The sequence below is a fragment of the Callospermophilus lateralis genome, chromosome 9 (genome assembly GCF_048772815.1).
Source record: "Callospermophilus lateralis isolate mCalLat2 chromosome 9, mCalLat2.hap1, whole genome shotgun sequence".
NCBI lineage: Eukaryota > Metazoa > Chordata > Mammalia > Rodentia > Sciuridae > Callospermophilus > Callospermophilus lateralis.
This window is the reverse complement of record NC_135313.1, coordinates 91,600,509-91,620,372: the sequence shown is the minus strand read 5'-3', so window position 1 is coordinate 91,620,372 and position 19,864 is coordinate 91,600,509. Positions and strand designations below refer to the sequence as shown.

General features: G+C 37.4%; 1 protein-coding gene across 1 annotated transcript in view; it reads left to right on the top strand.

Annotated features, from left to right (window-relative positions):
- Rab3gap1 (RAB3 GTPase activating protein catalytic subunit 1) overlaps positions 1 to 19,864 on the top strand; it is an 89,232-nt gene that overhangs the window by 36,178 nt on the left and 33,190 nt on the right. The window contains exons 6-9 of the mRNA XM_076865910.1: positions 430 to 549; positions 2,675 to 2,840; positions 8,711 to 8,810; positions 19,324 to 19,405. Of these exons, the coding sequence (XP_076722025.1) occupies positions 430 to 549; positions 2,675 to 2,840; positions 8,711 to 8,810; positions 19,324 to 19,405 (468 nt within the window). The remainder of the gene's footprint in view (positions 1 to 429; positions 550 to 2,674; positions 2,841 to 8,710; positions 8,811 to 19,323; positions 19,406 to 19,864) is intronic.

Sequence of the window (19,864 nt, the reverse complement as noted above, 5' to 3'; positions counted from 1 at the left end):
ATACAAGGATTAGGATGCTTGGTAACTGTGTTCTCATTTTTAGACAGCACATGTACATCATAGCTGATAATTATTTTCTTTCCACATTGATGGACACAGTTGTCAGTTATTTAAAGCAAGATTTCATTGCTTGCTTTCTTCTTTTATGTTGTAAACTTTTAAGACAAAAATGTTATTTAATGATCTTTGTGATTCCAGCAAATTGCTTCTAATTTGTAAAAATATAGGAGGATTAGTAGATAGATGATGAAAGTGCTTCTTAAAGAAAATTCAGGTTCAATTGCCCCGGGTGGGTGGGTAGAAGTGGGGTGGGTAGCTTTAGTACAAATCTGACTTCAGTTCTCTATAGGGAGAATTTTGCATGTTTTTCAGTTAATAGGTTTTTGTATCTTGAAATTTTCTACTTAATGCAGTGTTTGTTTCTTTAAGGTATGGCCTACGTGAGTTTGTGGTGATTGCCCCTGCTGCACATAGTGATGCAGTTCTCAGTGAATCTAAGTGCAACCTTCTTCTGAGTTCTGTTTCTATTGCTTTGGGAAACACTGGCTGGTAGGTGGACATTTTGATAAACCTAGACAATAAGCTAAAAACTATTTTTAGTGATAATTTATGAAGGTAAATGACTAAATGATACTTTTTTATTAAAAATAGAAAACTAGTATGTATACTTACATATTTTAATGGAATTTAGTATATAAGGACAGAATCAATAAGACCTTTTTAAAGTTCATTTCTAAAGGGAATTATATTAAAGTATTCAATGCGTACTTGAAATGAAGAATAAATTATATTAGTTTTTTGCTTTGCTTTCACAAATTTAGTTTATTAAATTGTACCTCAGTATCTAATTTTAAATTTTGAGGATAAATTGAGACAAGATTTGGAGTAACTTTTCAAAAACTTATATTTCAGTGCTTTTAGACCCTATTCTTAAATGGAAGTATTTAACAACATGGAACTTGCTTAATTGTATTTCATTTGCATATCAAATATACTACAAGATTCTAAATGTAAACTTGCTAGAAAAAATGTATTAGAATGTATATAATTCATAGTATACCCTACAGGAATAATTTAGACTTTTCTAAATGAAAGGAATGACTAAAATATTTACTAACATAGCAATATTAACTTGGGAATGTATTTATATAGCCTGTTCTTATTATTCAAGGTAGTTATGTTTATAAAGTAATCACACTGAATTATTAAAACCTGAACCATTGCTCCTGGGAGAAATACCTTGTTTTATGTTTTTTTCTGTTTATTTATTTTTTATTTATTCTTTTTAGTTATACATGACAGTAGAATCCATTTTGATAAAATTATATAAGAAGGGATTATATCTTACTCTAATTAGAATCCCATTCTTGGTGAGATTCACTTAGGTATTTTTATAGATGTACATAGAAAATTAGATCAGATTCATTCTGCTGTCTTTTCTATTCCTATTCCCTCCTTCCCATCATTCCCCTTCATCTAGTTTACTAAACTTTTCTACCCACTCCATTTTATTGTGGTTTAGCTTCCACATATCAGCAAAAACATTTGACCTTTGGTTTTTAAGATTGGCTTATTTCACTTAGCATGATAGTCTCCAGATCCATTTCCTGGCAAATGTCAAAAAGTCATTCTTCTTTATGGCTGAGTAAAATTCCATTGTGTATATATATCCTAATTTCTATATCTGTTTATCTGTTGAAGGACATCTAGTTTGGCTCCACAGCTTAGCTATTGTGAATTGTTCTGCTATAATACAAATTATCGATTTAGTAGGATTGAACTGGCAGCCAATATCCCTATATGCTCATGCTAGAATGAAACTTGCCTAACATGTGATTTTGTCTATATGACATATCACTGAGCTGGGGTTGTAGCTCAGTGGTAGAGCACTTGCCTAGCACATATGAGTTAGATCTTCAGCACTACATAAAAATAAATAAATAAAATAAAGGTATTGTGTCCATCTACAACAAAAAAAATATAGACATATACATATCACAGTTTTCTTGTACTTAGGAACACTATACCTCCAGAACTATGATTGGATTTTAAAGATTTGAAATCATCATCAAACACACACATGATACTAAATAGATCACGAAAAGGATACTTATTTACAGTCAGTTTAAACAGGAAGGCAGAACATTAACTTAAATTCAGCTGAGAATATGCATTGTTAGGTGACTCAAAATTTTGAAGTTCAGCATATGTCTATAAATTTTCTGTGAGTATTGATTTTGGAGTTACAAATAAATTTAGTAAGTAGGCAACTTTGCAATTGAAATCTGAACGATGAGGATCAACACTACATGATAGTGAGAAATATTTATCCCAAAGTTGATTTAAATTGAATCGTTTAATACTTGTGAATCAGGTTTTAATATGAAATTGGAAAGACTAATATGATACAATTGCTGTTACTCAATAAATTTTTCATACTGGTTTTTATGACTTTTATCCATTTTTAAACAGAAAAGTTTCAGACTCAAGTAGCACTAGAAGATAGTTTCCAGTTTATTAGCATGAAGAGAACAGGAACTATAAGTATCTTTGTGGTAAATGAGAATCTACTTTTAAATATTTGAGATTAAAATGATACAGGAAAAATTTTAAGGTTTAGGAGTTATTCAATGTTTAATGAACTTGTATTTTATTCCTATTTAATCACCTGCAGTCAAGTACCACTCTTTGTGCAAATTCATCATAAATGGCGAAGAATGTATGTTGGAGAATGTCAAGGTCCTGGTATCCGAACTGATTTTGAAATGGTTCATCTTCGAAAAGTACCAAATCAGTACACTCATTTATCGGGTCTACTGGATATCTTCAAATCAAAGATTGTAAGTTGGCATTGATGTTGTCGGTCTTACTTCAGAGCCAGATAAAAGTGGTAGTAATTTGAACTTATAGAAACATTTCTCTATACTATCAATAATGTAATTGACTAGAAGAAAACTAGAGTATGTTTAAAGAAATAAAATGCCCAATTAGGAACTAATTTTGTTTGTTCAGTCTGTTAATATTTATTGTCTGTGTTTCACTCCTTGTTCTCTAAGTGTTGTTGACAATCTTCCTTCCCAGCTAAGTGGCTTCAGGTGGCTGCTTATTTGGGGCATTAACTATGAGTTCTTCCTTTGAGTTCTGAATTATTTTTTTCAAGTCGTGATTTGATTTTTTGGTTTAATCTCTTCTATATTCTATGACTGAGACTTGCAGGGCTAACTGGGATGTGCTGAATATCTTTCATGTTCTATAAAAGCACTGTCACAGAAATATCAAGGAGTTGCATATGCTGCTTTTGGGGAAAAATTAGGGTTTTGAGTGTTAAAAGTTGACACCATCTCATATAAGTGATCAAATTTGATTAACAAATTGACATCAATAATGTTTTATGTATGTTAAAAATTAAAACAAACTAATATGTGTTTCCTGACATAACACTGAACAGCATACATCATAATCTGTGTTGCATTCTCTTTTTTTAAAAAAATTTATTTTTTAGTTGTAGTTGGACACAATACCTCCATTTTATTTGTTTTTTATATGGCACTGAGGATCGAACCCAGGGCCCCACTCGTGCCAGGGGAATGCACTACCACTGAGCCACAACCCCAGCCCCCTGTGTTGCATTCTTGCCAAAATGTTTACCATTAATTGAATGAGGAAACCATGACATATTTTGAAGGGAGCCCTAAAATGTCAGTATTTTCACAATGTCAGTGATAGGCAAAATAAAAGCCGAGAGCTATTTAAAAATTAATGGTGGGCCTGGGATTGTGGCTCAGTGGTGGAGCGCTCGCCTAGTACGGATGGGACCCGAGTTTGATCCTCAGCATCACGTAAAAATAAAGGCATTGTGTTGTGTCCATTTACACCTAAAAAATAAATATTTAAAAAAAATTAATGATGGGGCTGGGGATGTGGCTCAAGTGGTAGCGCGCCCGTCTGGCATGCGTGCGGCCCGGGTTCGATCCTCAGCACTACATACAAAGATGTTGTGTCTGCCAAAGGCTGAGAAATAAAATGTTGAAATTCTCTGTCTCTGTCTCTCTCTCTCTCTCTCTCTCTCTAAAAAAAAAAATTAATGATGCATTACAGCTAAATGCAATGCACAATTCTTGACTGGATACTTGATCAAAATAACATAGCCATTAAGGACCTGATTTGGGATAATTGAGACAGTTTTTAACATGAACACAGTCTACTAGAAAACAGTAGCAATGTTAAACTTCTCGAGTGTGCTGTGTTATGTTTATGTAAGATAATGTCCTTGTTCTTAGGAATTATTGAAGTGTTTGGGGATGAACTGTCATGATGCCTTACAGCTTTACTTTAAAAAGTTTCAGCCAAAAAAAAAAAAAAACCACACATGTATATGTGTTAATAATTGAAAAACTTGGTGAAAGTCATATGATGTTTATTATATTGCTTTTCTAAGGTTCTTAAATTTTTTAAAGGAAAAAAATGTGAAAAGATTACTGAAATTTCTTTTTTAGCAATTATTGTTTGTTAGAAAGACATTTAGAATTTGAGCTGGATATGTGGCTCAGTGTTAGAACTTACCTAGCATGCAAGAGGCCCTGGGACACACACACACACACACACCCAAAAAAAAGAAAGAAAAGAAAAATGTGTTTTTAGTGTTGTGGTATGATTACACCATCTAAAATGTAATGTAATCTAAAAATATGTAATGTCTGTACCAAGTTAGGAAACTTAAGTAAAACTTCCTTTTACTCTCTCCCCTATCTTCAAAAGAACTACTGTTAGTTTCTTGTGATTATCTCCAAAAAAATTATCATAGCAACATATATTTTGGAGCATGTCAGATATGTGTGTAATTTTGTTTTTAAAAACTTTCTGGGCTCTGAAGTATATAATACTGCTGAATTGTGTCTGGATTATTTTGGAAAATTTTTTTGGAAAGTCAAGTATGCATTAATTTCAACTCCATCAGTTTTCCCTTTCTTTCCTCAGATATCTTTAGTTATATTTAAACTTTTAAAGTCAAATTTCGGGTCTGATGCAAATATTACTTTATTCCTTCCTCTTAAGAAAGCATTAATGAACATTACTTTCAGGTCTTTTTTGTCACCCCTTTATATAGTTCAACTTTTTAATTTTGTTATAGGGACTACCTTGATCTGGGGAGCATGACTCAGATCTTGACTATTTGCTGATTGTACTTTCAAAAGTGTTCCTAATTAGTTGTCACATCATCTGTCCAAATTTTAACCAGATTCACTCTTCTGATATGAAATCTCTCTCAAAATTAATTTGAGGGCTGTGGCAGTGGCTCAGCAGAACACTTGAACACTTGTGGAGGGCCTGGGTTCGATCCTTAGCATGCATAAATAAATAAATAGATAGATAGATAGTGTCCATTTTATAACATATATATATATAATTTTTTTTAATTGACTTGAGACTGGGGATTTAGCTCAGTTGGTAGAGTGCTTGCCTCAAACGCATAAGGCCATGGGTTCAATCCTCAGCACCACAGGGGGAATGGAGGTTAAAATAATTGACACCTGGTTTGAGTACTTTGAAGTTTTCTATACAGTTAAAGCTACTCTGTATGTGACTTTTTTTTTTTTTTACTATCTTTATTAAACTGTCTTTATGAAAAGTATTTTTCAGGTTGGAGATGTAGATCAATTATAGAACGCTTGCTTAGTTGGCATGCATAAGGCCCTGGGTTCAATCCTCAGCACCATTTAAAAAAACCAAAAAACCCACTGCTTTTTAACATCTACTTACATGCCCCAGGGCAGTTATCTTCATTGGCAGTTTATTTCATTTCACCGAGATCTAATTCTTAGAAAAGGTTTCTTTTTGAGGGACCCAGTTTTTCTATTTGTAGTCACATAAAGGCAAGTTTTAATCCTCTTCTGCCACACTCTGGATATTAAAAACTCAAATCTTTTTCAACTTAAATACTTAGTACTTATAGATTTCCTCATATTTCACAGTTTTATAACATGATTGTTGATTTGAATAGTTGTCTCTTAAAACTTCAATTTTTTTCCCCCATTTCTGGGGACATTTTGTAGACTCATTTTGAATGTTTTATTTAATTTTTTTTTAATTTCACTCATATCCATCTGATGATCTTATTGGTTGTTGCCTACCTACATAGTATATTTCAGAACAAAAGTGGTGTTTGGAGTCTCTTGCTCTGTAGTGATGTTGGGTGCATTTCATATATAGCATTAGAATCTTCTAATGTTTGTTCATGTGTGAAAGTGACTTTTCCCTCTCTCACACAGCAATCCACTCCCCCTCCACACACAAACACAGAAGGTCCATAGCTTCTAATAAAGCCACTGTGCCAAGTAGGAATACCTTGCCCAGTCTCTGACTTAAGCAAAGAGCATGCAATGCCCTTATTCTGGTTGTAGTCCTTTGGTTCCTTGCATCTAATGCAGTCTGAATCTTATGCTGTCGTCTTCTTTTATACCTCTGGCTCAGTAGACTTGTGCTTTGAGTCCCACCATCCCCTTGGGCTTTTGTACCTTTTCTAGAGTCCACAAAGACATTTATGTCATGTCTAATCCTGGCTGTTTCTTTGTTTCTCTCTATATTTGTCCACATTGTTTTGTGACTGGAGCAGAGGTTATTTATCAAAGTGACGTTGTTATGGTTTCTAGACAAATTACACTTTATTATGTGCTTGGGCTCTCTAGTCCAGCGAGGAGGTCCACAGAACCAGGTAGATCAGAGTGTGACTGTAGATTCGATAATCAAGACCTTTGGAGACCAAGCAGGAAGCAGGTCTGATTTTATTGTGCAGTTACAATGTATATAGACGCAGGCAGCAGCTAAGCAGATTACTGGCAGCCACCAATGCAATTTCTTCTAACTGCCATTGCAGCGACCAGTCAAGGAGTGGGCCTTGGAGGAAGCACAGGGACTGCAACACATGGCCTCACACCCAGAGCTGTGCCTACAGACTAAGCGGCCTCCCCCCTACAAGCCTAGCACAAGGGGAGCGGCCTGCCACTCAGACGCCCTTAACATATGCCATGTATTCAGTACTCTGTGCACTTGTCCCCACAATTATGGGTCAATGTTCATTTGATATCTGGGCCTGACTAAAAAGATGACATGTTACCTTGCTTGTCTAGGACACAGCAGCTTAAAATTGGATTCTGGTTTTTTTGGGTTTTATTTTGTGGGGGGAATGGGGGTAGACACCTTATATTGTGACTTAAGAATGAGTTTGTATTCAGTTAAAGCTACCTGTGACATTTATAGATGCTGCTGCTGAGCTAAATGTCACTTTTTACCCTGCTACTTAACTTAAAATCTCCAGACCAGAAACATTAGCAGCACTTGTAAACTACTTAGATATCGAGAAAGGTATTCCATCTGTATTTTCACAAGATCTCTGAGTGATTGCTATACCCAAAAGTCCAGTTTTACTAATGTATGTTAAACATTATGAAAGGAAGCTGAGATCATGGATAGTATTAATAGGTAGTATTAATTTTCTATAAAAATTAATAGATAGTATTAATTTTTATGATTTTTAGTGAATTAAAGATAAATCTAAATCTTGTTAACTGATTCATTGACCTATCAATTTTGCATGAATATCTATTAGTTTGTGTTAGTCTAAAATTCTGGCAAAATGTTCCAGACTGGCTTTAATTTGTGTTTATTCTCATTTAAAAGAAAGACATTATCTCCCCAAACCTTACACTTTTTAATAGTTTTACCTTATTTAGAAAACAGATCACCCCCCCCCCCAGTCAGTATGTGAAATGAATAGTGAAAAACTATAAAAGGTATTTTCATTTTGCTTAATATCCTTTCCTGGTAGAAGTGTAAACAACTTTATTTTAAAGTAACTTGTTCCCTGGCTTAAAAAAAAAAAAACCTAGTGTGTTGTGAATGTGTGTTTTGAGATGGGTTCTCACTGAGTTCTAGGTGGGCCTCAAACTACTGGACTTAAGCAATCTTCCTGCCTAAGGATCTTGAATAGCTGAGACTATAGGTGTACCCCCACATTAAAGCATTCCCCCTCTTTTTTATAGCTACACAGCCTTTTCATCAAATGAAAATATTTGTGGAAGCAGTATGAAAAAATTGTAGAAATCCTTATATACACAAATATGTGAACAAATATACAGTGATTCATTTATTTATTTATTTATTTTAGTTGTAGTTGGGCACGATACCTTTATTTTATTGATTTTTATGTGGTGCTGAGGATCGAACCCAGGGCCTTGCACATACTAGGCAAACACTCTACCACTGAGCCACAACCCCAGCCCCTATACAGTGATTCTTTGCAGAGTTTACTTTTTTTTTTTTTTTTTTTTTTTTTAAACCAGGTCTAACATTTGCCAATACTGTTCCTTACATTAGGGTCTTCCTTTTTTTTTTTTTTTTGTTTTCTTTTTTTGAGAGTGGAAAGTAGAAGGCTTTATTAAAGGAGAGCAGAAAAGACTTCTCTCTGGAGGAAAGAGGAGACCTGAAAGGGGAGCCTTCCTTCTTGATTTCCTAAATTCTGCACCTTTGGTCTAATAACTTCAGTGATTTACTTTTCCATTTTAACAAGTAGATTATGCACACTGTTGTTTAATACTATATGCTGAAAATACAGGTTTCCAAAAGGCAGTATTTAGCCATTTCATAAGTTTGAAATTTTGATGTTGAAGGGCCTCATCATTGACACAGTATTGTCTTTTTCTGTATCTCCTAGGGATGTCCTTTAACTCCATTGCCTCCAGTTAGTATTGCTATTCGATTTACCTATGTGCTTCAGGATTGGCAGCAATACTTTTGGCCTCAGCAACCTCCAGGTGAGTTCATTTAGAACTGTATTAAATTATTGAATGTAAATGGAAAAGAAAATATATTCAAAAATTAAAATTACTTAACAATGCTTCCAGTGTTTTACATGGAAATATTTGTAATTCTTTTTTTTTGTACAGGGGATTGAACCTATGGACACTTTACCACTTTAGTACATTCTTAGCCTTTTTTATTTAATTAATTAATTAATTTATTTATTTTTTTAATTAATTTTTATTGTAGGTTGTTCAAAACATTACATAGTTCTTGATATATCATATTTCACACTTTGATTCAAGTGGGATATGAGCTCCCATTTTTACCCCATATACAGATTGCAGAATCACATCAGTTGCACAACCATTGATTTACATATTGCCATTCTGGTGTCTGTTGTATTCTGCTGCCTTTCCTATCCTCTACTGTCCCCCCTCCCCCCTCCCCTCCCCTCTTCTCTCTCTACCCCCTCTACTGTAATTCATTTCTCCCCCTTATATTTTTCCTCCTTTCCCCTCACTTCCTCTTGTATGTAATTTTGTATACCCCTGAGGGTCTCCTTCCATTTACATGCAATTTCCCTTCTCTCTCCCTTTCCCTCCCACCTCTCATCCCTGTTTAATGTTAATCATCTTCTCATGCTCTTCGTCCCTACTCTGTTCTTAGTTACTCTCCTTATATCAAAGAAGACATTTGGCATTTGTTTTTAAGGGATTGGCTAGCTTCACTTAGCATAATCTGCTCTAATGCCATCCATTTCCCTCCAAATTCTATGATTTTGTCATTTCTTAATGCAGAGTAATACTCCATTGTGTATAAATGCCACATTTTTTTTATCCATTCGTCTATTGAAGGGCATCTAGGTTGGTTCCACAGTCTTGCTATTGTGAATTGTGCTGCTATGAACATGGATGTAGTAGTGTCCCTATAGTGTGCTCTTTTTAGGTCTTTAGGGAATAGACCGAGTAGTGGAATAGCTGGATCAAATGGTGGTTCCATTCCGAGCTTTCCAAGAAATCTCCATACTGCTTTCCAAATTGGCCGCACCAATTTGCAGTCCCACCAGCAATGTACAAGAGTACCCTTTTCCCCACATCCTCGCCAGCACTTGTTGCTGTTTGACTTCCTAATGGCTGCCAATCTTACTGGAGTGAGATGGTATCTTAGGGTGGTTTTGATTTGCATTTCTCTGACTGCTAGAGATGGTGAGCATTTTTTCATATACTTGTTGATTGATTGTATGTCCTCCTCTGAGAAATTTCTGTTCAGGTCCTTGGCCCATTTGTTGATTGGGTTATTCGTTATCTCATTGTCTAATTTTTTTAGTTCTTTGTATATTCTGAATATTAGGGCTTTGTCTGAAGTGTGAGGAGTAAAGATTTGTTCCCAGGACGTAGGCTCCCTATTTACCTCTCTTATTGTTTCTTTTGCTGAGAAAAAACTTTTTAGTTTGAGTAAGTCCCATTTGTTGATTCTAGTTATTAACTGTTGTGCTATGGGTTCCTATTGAGGAATTTGGAGCCCGACCCCACAGTATGTAGATCATAGCCAACTTTTTCTTCTATCAGACGCCATGTCTCTGATTTGATATCAAGTTCCTTGATCCACTTTGAGTTAACTTTTGTGCATGGCGAGAGAAAGGGATTCAGTTTCATTTTGTTGAATGTGGATTTCCAGTTTTCCCAACACCATTTGTTGAAGATGCTATCCTTCTTCCATTGCATGCTTTTAGCCTCTTTATCGAATATAAGATAGTTGTAGTTTTGTGGATTGGTTTCTGTGTCCTCTATTCTGTACCATTGGTCCATCCGCCTGTTTTGGTACCAGTACCATGCTGTTTTTGTTACTATTGCTCTGTAGTATAGTTTGAAGTCTGGTATAGCTATACCGCCTGATTCACACTTCCTGCTTAGAATTGTTTTTGCTATTCTGGGTCTTTTATTTTTCCATATGAATTTCATGATTGCTTTCTCTATTTCTACAAGAAATGCCGTTGGGATTTTGATTGGCATTGCATTAAACCTATAGAGAACTTTTGGTAATATCGCCATTTTGATGATGTTAGTTCTACCTATCCATGAACAGGGTATATTTTTCCATCTTCTAAGATCTTCTTCTATTTCTCTCTTTAGGGTTCTGTAGTTTTCATTGTATAAGTCTTTCACCTCTTTTGTTAGGTTGATTCCCAAGTATTTTATTTTCTTTGAGGATATTGTGAATGGGGTGGTTGTCCTCATTTCCATTTCAGAGGATTTGTCGCTGATATACAGGAATGCCTTTGATTTATGCGTGTTGATTTTATAGCCTGCCACTTTGCTGAATTCATTTATTAGCTCTAATAGTTTCTTTGTAGACCCTTTTGGGTCTGCTAGGTATAGAATCATGTCATCTGCAAATAGTGATAATTTGAGTTCTTCTTTTCCTATTTTTATGCCTTTAATTTCTTTCGTCTGTCTAATTGCTCTGGCCAGTGATTCAAGAACTATGTTGAACAGAAGTGGTGAGAGAGGGCATCCCTGTCTTGTTCCAGATTTTAGAGGGAATGCCTTCAGTTTTTCTCCACTCAGAATGATGCTAGCCTGAGGCTTAGCATAGATTGCTTTTACAATATTGAGGTATGTTCCTGTTATCCCTAGTTTTTCTAGAGTTTTGAACATAAAGGGATGCTGTACTTTGTCGAATGCTTTTTCCGCATCTATCGAGATGATCATATGGTTCTTATATTTAAGCCTATTGATGTGGTGAATAATATTTATTGATTTCCGTATATTGAACCAACCTTGCATCCCAGGGATAAATCCTACCTGATCATGGTGCACAATTTTTTTGATATGTTTTTGTATCCGGTTCGCCAGCAGTTTATTGAGGATTTTTGCTTCTAGGTTCATTAGAGATATTGGTCTGTGGTTTTCTTTCTTTGAAGTGTCTTTGTCTGGTTTAGGAATCAGGGTGATGTTGGCCTCGTAGAATGAATTTGGAAGTTCTCCCTCTTTTTCTATTTCCTGAAATAGCTTGAAAAGTATTGGTATTAGTTCCTCTTTAAAGGTTTTGTAAAACTCTGCTGTATACCCATCCGGTCCTGGGCTTTTCTTAGTTGGTAGTCTTTTGATGGTATCTTCTATTTCCTCAATTGATATTGGTCTGTTTAGGTTGTCAATATCCTCCTGACTCAATCTGGGCAAATCATATGACTTAAGAAATTTATCGATGCCTTCACTATCTTCTATTTTATTGGAGTATAAGGATTCAAAATAATTTCTGATAATCTTCTGTATTTCTGAAGTGTCTGTTGTGATATTGCCTTTTTCATCCCGTATGCTGGTAATTTGAGTTCTCTCTCTTCTTCTCTTCGTTAGCGTAGCTAAGGGTCTGTCGATTTTATTTATTTTTTCAAAGAACCAACTTTTAGTTTTGTCAATTTTTTCAATTGTTTCTTTCGTTTCGATTTCATTAATTTCAGCTCTGATTTTAATTATTTCTTGTCTTCTACTTCTTTTGCTGTTGTTTTGCTCTTCTTTTTCTAGGATTTTGAGTTGAAGTATTAGATCATTTATTTGTTGGTTTTTTCTTTTTTTAAGGAATGAACTCCAAGCAATAAATTTTCCTCTTAGAACTGCTTTCAATGTGTCCCATAGATTCCGATATGTTGTGTCTGTGTTTTCATTTATCTCTAAGAATTTTTTAATTTCCTCCTTGATGTCTTCTATAACCCATTGATCATTCAGTAACCTATTGTTCATTCTCCAAGTGATGCATGATTTTTCCTTACTTCTTTTATCGTTGATTTTCAATTTCATTCCATTATGATCAGATAAGTTGCATGGTATTATCTCTACTCCTTTATATTGTCTAAGAGTTGCCCTGTGACATAATATATGATCTATTTTTGAGAAGGATCCATGTGCTGCTGAGAAAAAAGTGTAACTGCTTGATGTTGGGTGGTATATTCTATATATGTCAATTAAGTCTAGGTTATTAATTGTGTTATTGAGCTCTATAGTTTCCTTATTCAACTTTTGTTTGGAAGATCTGTCCAGTGGTGAGAGAGGTGTGTTGAAGTCTCCCATGATTATTGTATGGTGGTCTATTAGACTCTTGAACTTGAGAAGAGTTTGTTTGATGAACATAGCTGCACCATTGTTTGGGGCATATATATTTATGATTGTTATGTCTTGTTGGTGTATGGTTCCCTTGAGAAGTATGTAGTGTCCCTCTTCATCCCTTTTGATTAACTTTGGCTTGAAATCTATTTTATTTGATAAGAGTATGGACACTCCTGCTTGCTTCCGAAGTCCATATGAGTGATATGATTTTTCCCAACCTTTCACCTTCAGTCTATGTATGTCTTTTCCTATCAAATGCGTCTCCTGAAGGCAGCATATTGTTGGGTCTTGTTTTGTGATCCATTCTACTAGCCTGTGTCTCTTAATTGGTGAGTTTAAGCCATTAACATTTAGGGTTATTATTGAGATTTGGGTTGTTCTTCCAGCCATATTTGTTTATTTATGTTACTAAACATGGTTTGTTTTCCTCTTTGATTATTCCCCCCCCCTTTACTGTACTACCTCCCGCTGTTGGTTTTCATTGATATTTTCCATTTCCTCTTCCTGTAATATTTTGCCGAGGATGTTTTGAAAAGATGGTTTTCTAGCTGCAAATTCTTTTAACTTTTGTTTATCATGGAAGGTTTTAATTTCATCTTCCATCCTGAAGCTTAATTTCGCGGGATACACAATTCTTGGTTGGAACCCATTTTCTTTCAGTGTTTGAAATATGTTATTCCAGGATCTTCTAGCTTTCAGAGTCTGTGTTGAAAGATCAGCTGTTATCCTGATTGGTTTACCCCTAAATGTAATCTGCTTCCTTTCTCTTGTAGCTTTTAAAATTCTCTCCTTATTCTGTATGTTGGGCATCTTCATTATAATGTGTCTAGGTGTGGATCTCTTATGATTTTGCACATTCGGCGTCCTGTAGGCTTCTAGGATTTGGGATTCTGTCTCATTCTTCAAGTCTGGGAAGTTTTCTCGTATTATTTCGTTGAATAGATTGCACATTCCTTGGTTTGGACCTCAATACCTTCCTGTATCCCCATGACTCTTAAGTTTGGTCTCTTTATGTTATCCCATATTTCTTGAATGTTCTGCTCATGGTTTCTTAACAGCTTTGCTGAGCTGTCTATGTTCTTCTCCAGTTGAAATACTTTGTCTTCATTGTCTGATGTTCTATCTTCTAAGTGTTCTACTCTGCTGGTAGTATTCTCAATTGAGTTTTTAAGTTGGTTTATTGTTTCCTGCATTTCCAGGATTTCTGTTTGTTTGTTTTTTATAACCTCTATCTCCCTGTATAATTGATCTTTTGCTTCTTGGATTTGTTTATGTAATTCATTGTCGAAGTGGTCGAAGTGGTCTTTCATTGTCTGATTTTGCTGTCTAATGTCTTCCTTGAGACTCCAGGTCATCTGAAGCATGTATATCCTGAATTCTTTATGTGACATTCCATCTGCTGCAGATATTACCTCTTCTAAAGTTGAGTTGACCTGCATTGCTTGTGGTCCTTTCTTTCCTTGTCTTTTCATACTGATCGCGTTTCTTTCTGCTTGGTGAAACTGTTGTGTTATTGATTTTTCCCCCTATATATTTATATTGCTCTTGTATAGCTGCAAAGTCTCCCTCGCAGGCTTTGGCGGTGTTTCTGCCCTCCTCCAATTGAGGCAATGTGCCTACCACGCCGGGAGGCCGCTGTGCCTGTACTTTCGATGGGCCTGTTCTTTCGGTGGTCACAGGTCCGCCTACCTTGCAGGTGTGAGCAGCGGCTTTGCTCCTCCGCTGGCCACTAGGCCTGTTCTGTCTGTCGGTTGCAGGTCTGTCTACCTAAAAGGCGCTGGTGGCGGCTCTGCCCCTCCCCAACCGGGGCGATGTATCTGGCGGGCCACTGGGCCTGTTTTGTCGGTGGTCACGGTTCCGCCTACCTTGCACGCGCGTGGAGCAGCTGTGTCCCTCCGAGAGTTTCTGGGCCTGACCTGTCGGTGGGTGGCAAGTGCGCCCACCTTGCAGGCCCGGGGGTGGCTCTGCCGCTCCGCGGGTTGCTGGGCTTGATATGCTGGTGAGACGCAGGTCTGCCTACCTTGCAGGCGCCCGGCGGCTCTGCCCCTCCCCCAACCGGGGCGGGGCGATGTGTCTGGCCGGCCGCTGGGCCTGGTCTGTCGGTGGTCAGGGTTCTGCCTACCTAGCAGGCTCGTGGGGCAGCTGTGCCCCTCCGCAGTTTGTTGGGCCTGACCTGCCGGTGGGTGGCAAGTGCACCTACCTTGCAGGCCCGGGGGTGGCTCTGCCGCTCCGCGGTTCCTGGGCCTGATCTGCTGGTGAGTCGCAGGTCTGCCTAACTTGCAGGCGCCCGGTGGCTCTGCCCCTCCCCCAACCGGGGCGGGGCGATGTGTCTGTCCGGCCGCTGGGCCTGTTCTGTTGGTGGTCACTGTTCAGCCTACCTAGCAGGCACGTGGGGCAGCTGTGCCCCTCCGCAGATTTTTGGGCCTGACCTGCCGGTGGGTCGCAGGTCTGCCTACCTTGTAGGCTCGGGGGGGTGGCTCTGCCGCTCTGTGGATTGCTGTGCCTGTTCTGCTGGTGGGTAGTGGGTCCGCCTACCTTGCAGGCGCCCGGCGGCTCTGCCCCTCCCCCAACTGGAGCGATGTGTCTGGCGGTCCACTGGGCCTGTTTTGTCGGTGGTCACAGTTCCGCCTACCTTACACACCCGTGGAGCAGCTGTTTCATTAGTGCCTGGGCACACTCTCCTTGTTTGCCTCCCTCAGGCCCTAAGTTTGTAGAGCTTGGGGCTGAGAACCCCCAGCAAATTTGCTTACCTTCTGGTAGCCACGCCCCCGTATCTGGTGCAAGAGACCTCAGATGTCAGCACTGGTGGGAGCGGTAGCTGGGAGTCCCGCGCCGCGCGGCTCCTGCACCAGCGCCGCCTCGGCTCCCGCCGGCTCCTACACCGCTGCCACCGTTCCCGCCGGCTCCGGCCGGCTCCTGTGCCGCTGCCGCGGCTGCCACCAGCTCCCCCGCCGCCGCCGCGGCTGCCGCCGGCTCTCATGCCACAGCCGCGGCTCCCGCCGGCTCCCGCGCCGCCCTCGGTCTGGCTATTGAGCTCACAGGAGAGCTGGGAGGGGCCCTTAAGTTTTCCCCGCTGATCTATAGCTGAAAGAGCTGTGATCAGTCAAAAAACAGAGATGATGACGTCAGCTCTCCAAGATGGTGGCCGCTGGCTTCCTCTGTGGTCTGACCGATGTGGAGAACCGAATTGGATGGCTTCCTTCCCCGTCTCAGTCCCAGAATTCAGCTCTGAGTACAGTATTTGCACAGCTGGCGGGAGCCTGCAGAATCAGTAGCGCTGTATCTTTGCATTGTTATCTTATGGTTGTTTCCCAGCGAGCGCCGCAGACTCTGGCCTCGGGGCGATTTGCTGCATACGCAGCGTGACCCTCCGTGCGGACAAATCTCTCGCGTTTGAGCTCCAGTAGCTGGTCCTTATGCGATGGAAATCCTTCCTCTAGGTTTCAGAGTACCCCAATTTTGCTGGAAATTCCTAACAAGCTAGCTTTTAGCCATTCTACCTTGTCTTTTTCCTGCTCAGTGACGCAGTACACGGGAGTGCTGCACTCCCTTCGCGGCCATCTTCCTTCAAGCCTATTTATTTATTTTTATTTTGAGACAGGGTCTGGCTGATTTGCTTAGGGCCTTACTAAGTTGCCAAGATTGGCCTTGAACTTGCGATCCTATTGCCTTAGCCACCAGAGTCACTGAGATAATAAGCGTGTGCCATTGCGCCTGGCTTGTAATTAATTTTAAATATTGCTGATTTCATTGCTTTTATATTTTTTCTGTCAATAAATTTTTTCTTTTAATGCTCTATAGATTTTCTAGTTAGCATTACTCTGTATGTGACAATTTGTCTTCAAAAGCTGTTATTTATAAAGCACCCCATGTGCAATTAATTACTATGTAGTGAATGATTTTAAAAAATGTCTGTTTTAGAGTATAATGAGAGAAACCATCCTTGTAAACCAGCAGGCATAAAACCTTAAAGAGTATAGTTTGAAGACTGCTAAATAAAGAAAGGAGAGAAGAAAAATATGTATGTATATACACACATTTGTGAGGAAAATAAAGTTTTACTTTAACTTGCATTATAAAAATATAATTAAAGTCAACTTGCTTACTCATTGATGAAGTTAATTCATTCAATAATCATTCATTATTAGCCTTTAATAGGCCAAGCTGTATCAATGATACAAATATAAATAAGACATTGCCTAAGTATTAGCAAAGCTCAGCCTGATGGACATACATCTTAATGAAGTTAGTCTTTGATTCCTGGGTACGTATTTCGTCTGAGTTTAATTATATTCAAGCTCATCTAATAAGAAATTTAATACAAACTTATAAGTAATCATAAGGACTTCACTAGCTTAAAAACATTTTTCAGTCTGCTTTCCCCAAAGAGAAATAATATTCTTTCCTGTTTATTGTTTTCTCAAGTAGTTGGTTACTTATAGGAATAAAAGTAATATTTGATAGGGATAATGTGAAAGAACTGCATCTAAACTATAGCAAAGGGAAATAAAAGCTAAGCTTTAGAATTATATTAGTCTTAAGACTAATTACTTAAGACTAAATTACCAACTGTGTATGTTGGTAATTTTAGTTCCCATACAATACCCACTGGACAATTTGTAGTCAATTGCTTGATGGAACTTTCCATTCCAACTCTCCTTTCCCTTTTTTCCAAGGTCATTCTGTTATTAAGCATTTTTAAAGATTTCCCAAGGGAGAGGCTGGGGGGTGGGTGTATCTCAGTGGTGGAGTGTGTGCTTGGCATGCATGTACAAGAACCTGAATTTATTCTCTAGTGCCTGCATGCGTTTGCACACTGGCACACACACACAGACACATTTGCATCTTGCTGGAAAAAGAAAAAGTTTTTGGGAGGTGGTGTATCTGCTACTGATCTAAGAAGTCCAAGGGCTAAAATCTTAGCATTATAATTCTGATTCAGTAAGGTCTTTGTTAATATTCTGTTGCCAAAATTTTTTAAATTGGGAATAAAAATAATAATCTCCCTCAGAGGATTAAAGGCCATATAAATTCTTAATATTTACTTTCTAAGGGGAAGGCTGACATGTAATGTGGGCTAGATGCTGTGCTTCACATTTTATATGTTTTATGTAATTCTCATTTAATTATGAAGTAGGAATTATGTTTCTTAGAGGTTGTCAAGAACAGTGAGTTACTAACCTAATGTCTTATGGTCACAAGATCATAAAATTTGCATTGACCCACTAGTCAAACTCAAATTCCCTTGTATTTTTTTACTCTCAATCTGTAATTTGGTTAATATTTTTGTGCAATTATATTTTAGTAATATTTTTAACTCACTAGTTTATAAAAATGCTTCTTGTCACTTTTTTTCTTTTTATAATTTTGAAGCTCTTAAAAATTCATATCTTAGAATAAAGCTAGTCATTGTGATTTGTATTATTGTACGCATTCTTTAGTTGGGAAAAATGAAATGAATTGGCTTGAGAAAATGTACTGAAGCAAGTAATTAAACCATATTAATGACTAATTTTTAGTAATTTAGGGTATAGAAATTGTCAAAGATAATTAAGCAAATCTGGGAAGTGTTCATAATTCAACCATAGACTTTAATTTAGGAATTTGTAGTGTAATGTAAATAATGAAAAACCATCATCTACGTTATTTCAAAGAGAATTAAATCCTTTTAATGTCTTTTTTTTTTAAATATCTTTGTTTTATTTATTTATTTTTGTATGTGGTGCTGAGGATCAAACCCAGTGCCTCACGCATGTGAGGCGAGCGCTCAGCCACTGAGCTACAGCCCCAGGCCCATATTAATGTCTTTTTAAGAAGCATTTATTAGTTCTTCAGAAGGAACAGAACTGAGAAGGGTGATTTACCCTCAGTTTTCCCCAGTCTCAAGGAGCATTCATAGTGGGAAGAAGGTTCTTTTCTGAACTTCAAATATTTCTGTCAACTGTCAACCAAAATATTTTGTTAATAATGACAGGTTTGCTAACTTGTTATTCAGAAATTATTGATAACAAAACTGACAAATGTACTTTGGTGATTACATTTTTTAATACTCAGATAATCTTTTTAGATTATGTAAATCGCATTCTTAGAATGTGTAAAAGAGTATAGGAATAATATTCTCTTGAGTAATAGTTAAGAGATATTTCAAATGGGCAAAATTGAGAATGCATGGATTGAATGAAACACTGAATAGGAAATAAGTGAATGTTTTTACTTGTTCTCAGGGAGATTCTTTAATACTTGATGGTATGTGTTGTAACATGCTTTAACTTGTAAACAACATATTCTGTGTATTCTTTTATAGGTACTTTTAAAGCTGTCAAAGGGCTTCTTCCAAAGGGCTTAGCCTAACTAGATTAAATCATTGTTACTCTATTTTTTTTTTTTTTGCCAAATAAGGGAAAATACTTATTTCGTTTAGATATAGATGCACTTGTAGGAGGAGAAGTTGGAGGCCTGGAGTTTGGCAAGTTACCATTTGGTGCCTGTGAAGATCCTATTAGGTAAGAATTTCAGATTTTAATTTGAATTATTGGATTATTTACTTTTTAAATTTATATTGGTATTGATTTTACCATGCTTTATGATATTGTAGCCTGCTGGAATGAATATAGTACTGGAAATTGGGAACTACCCCTGTTTTCTTTAATTGATAATATTACATGAAAACTTTCTGATTTTTTTTTTTTTTTCTTGTGATGCTAAGGATTGAACCCAGGGCCCTGTGCATGCAAGGCAAGCACTCTACCAACTGAGCTATGTCTCCAGCCCCTGGTATTTTTAAGAGATATAAAAGGAAAAAAAGTCTAAGAACATACTGGAGACTGTACCTGGCTAATATTTACTCTCTAGAGTAGAAAAGGATTTCCAACTCCTGACTATAACATGATTTTTCAAAATTGAGAGAGAATTCACCTACCAAATTCACCAAATGATGAATTTTAATTCATCATTTTAGGGGT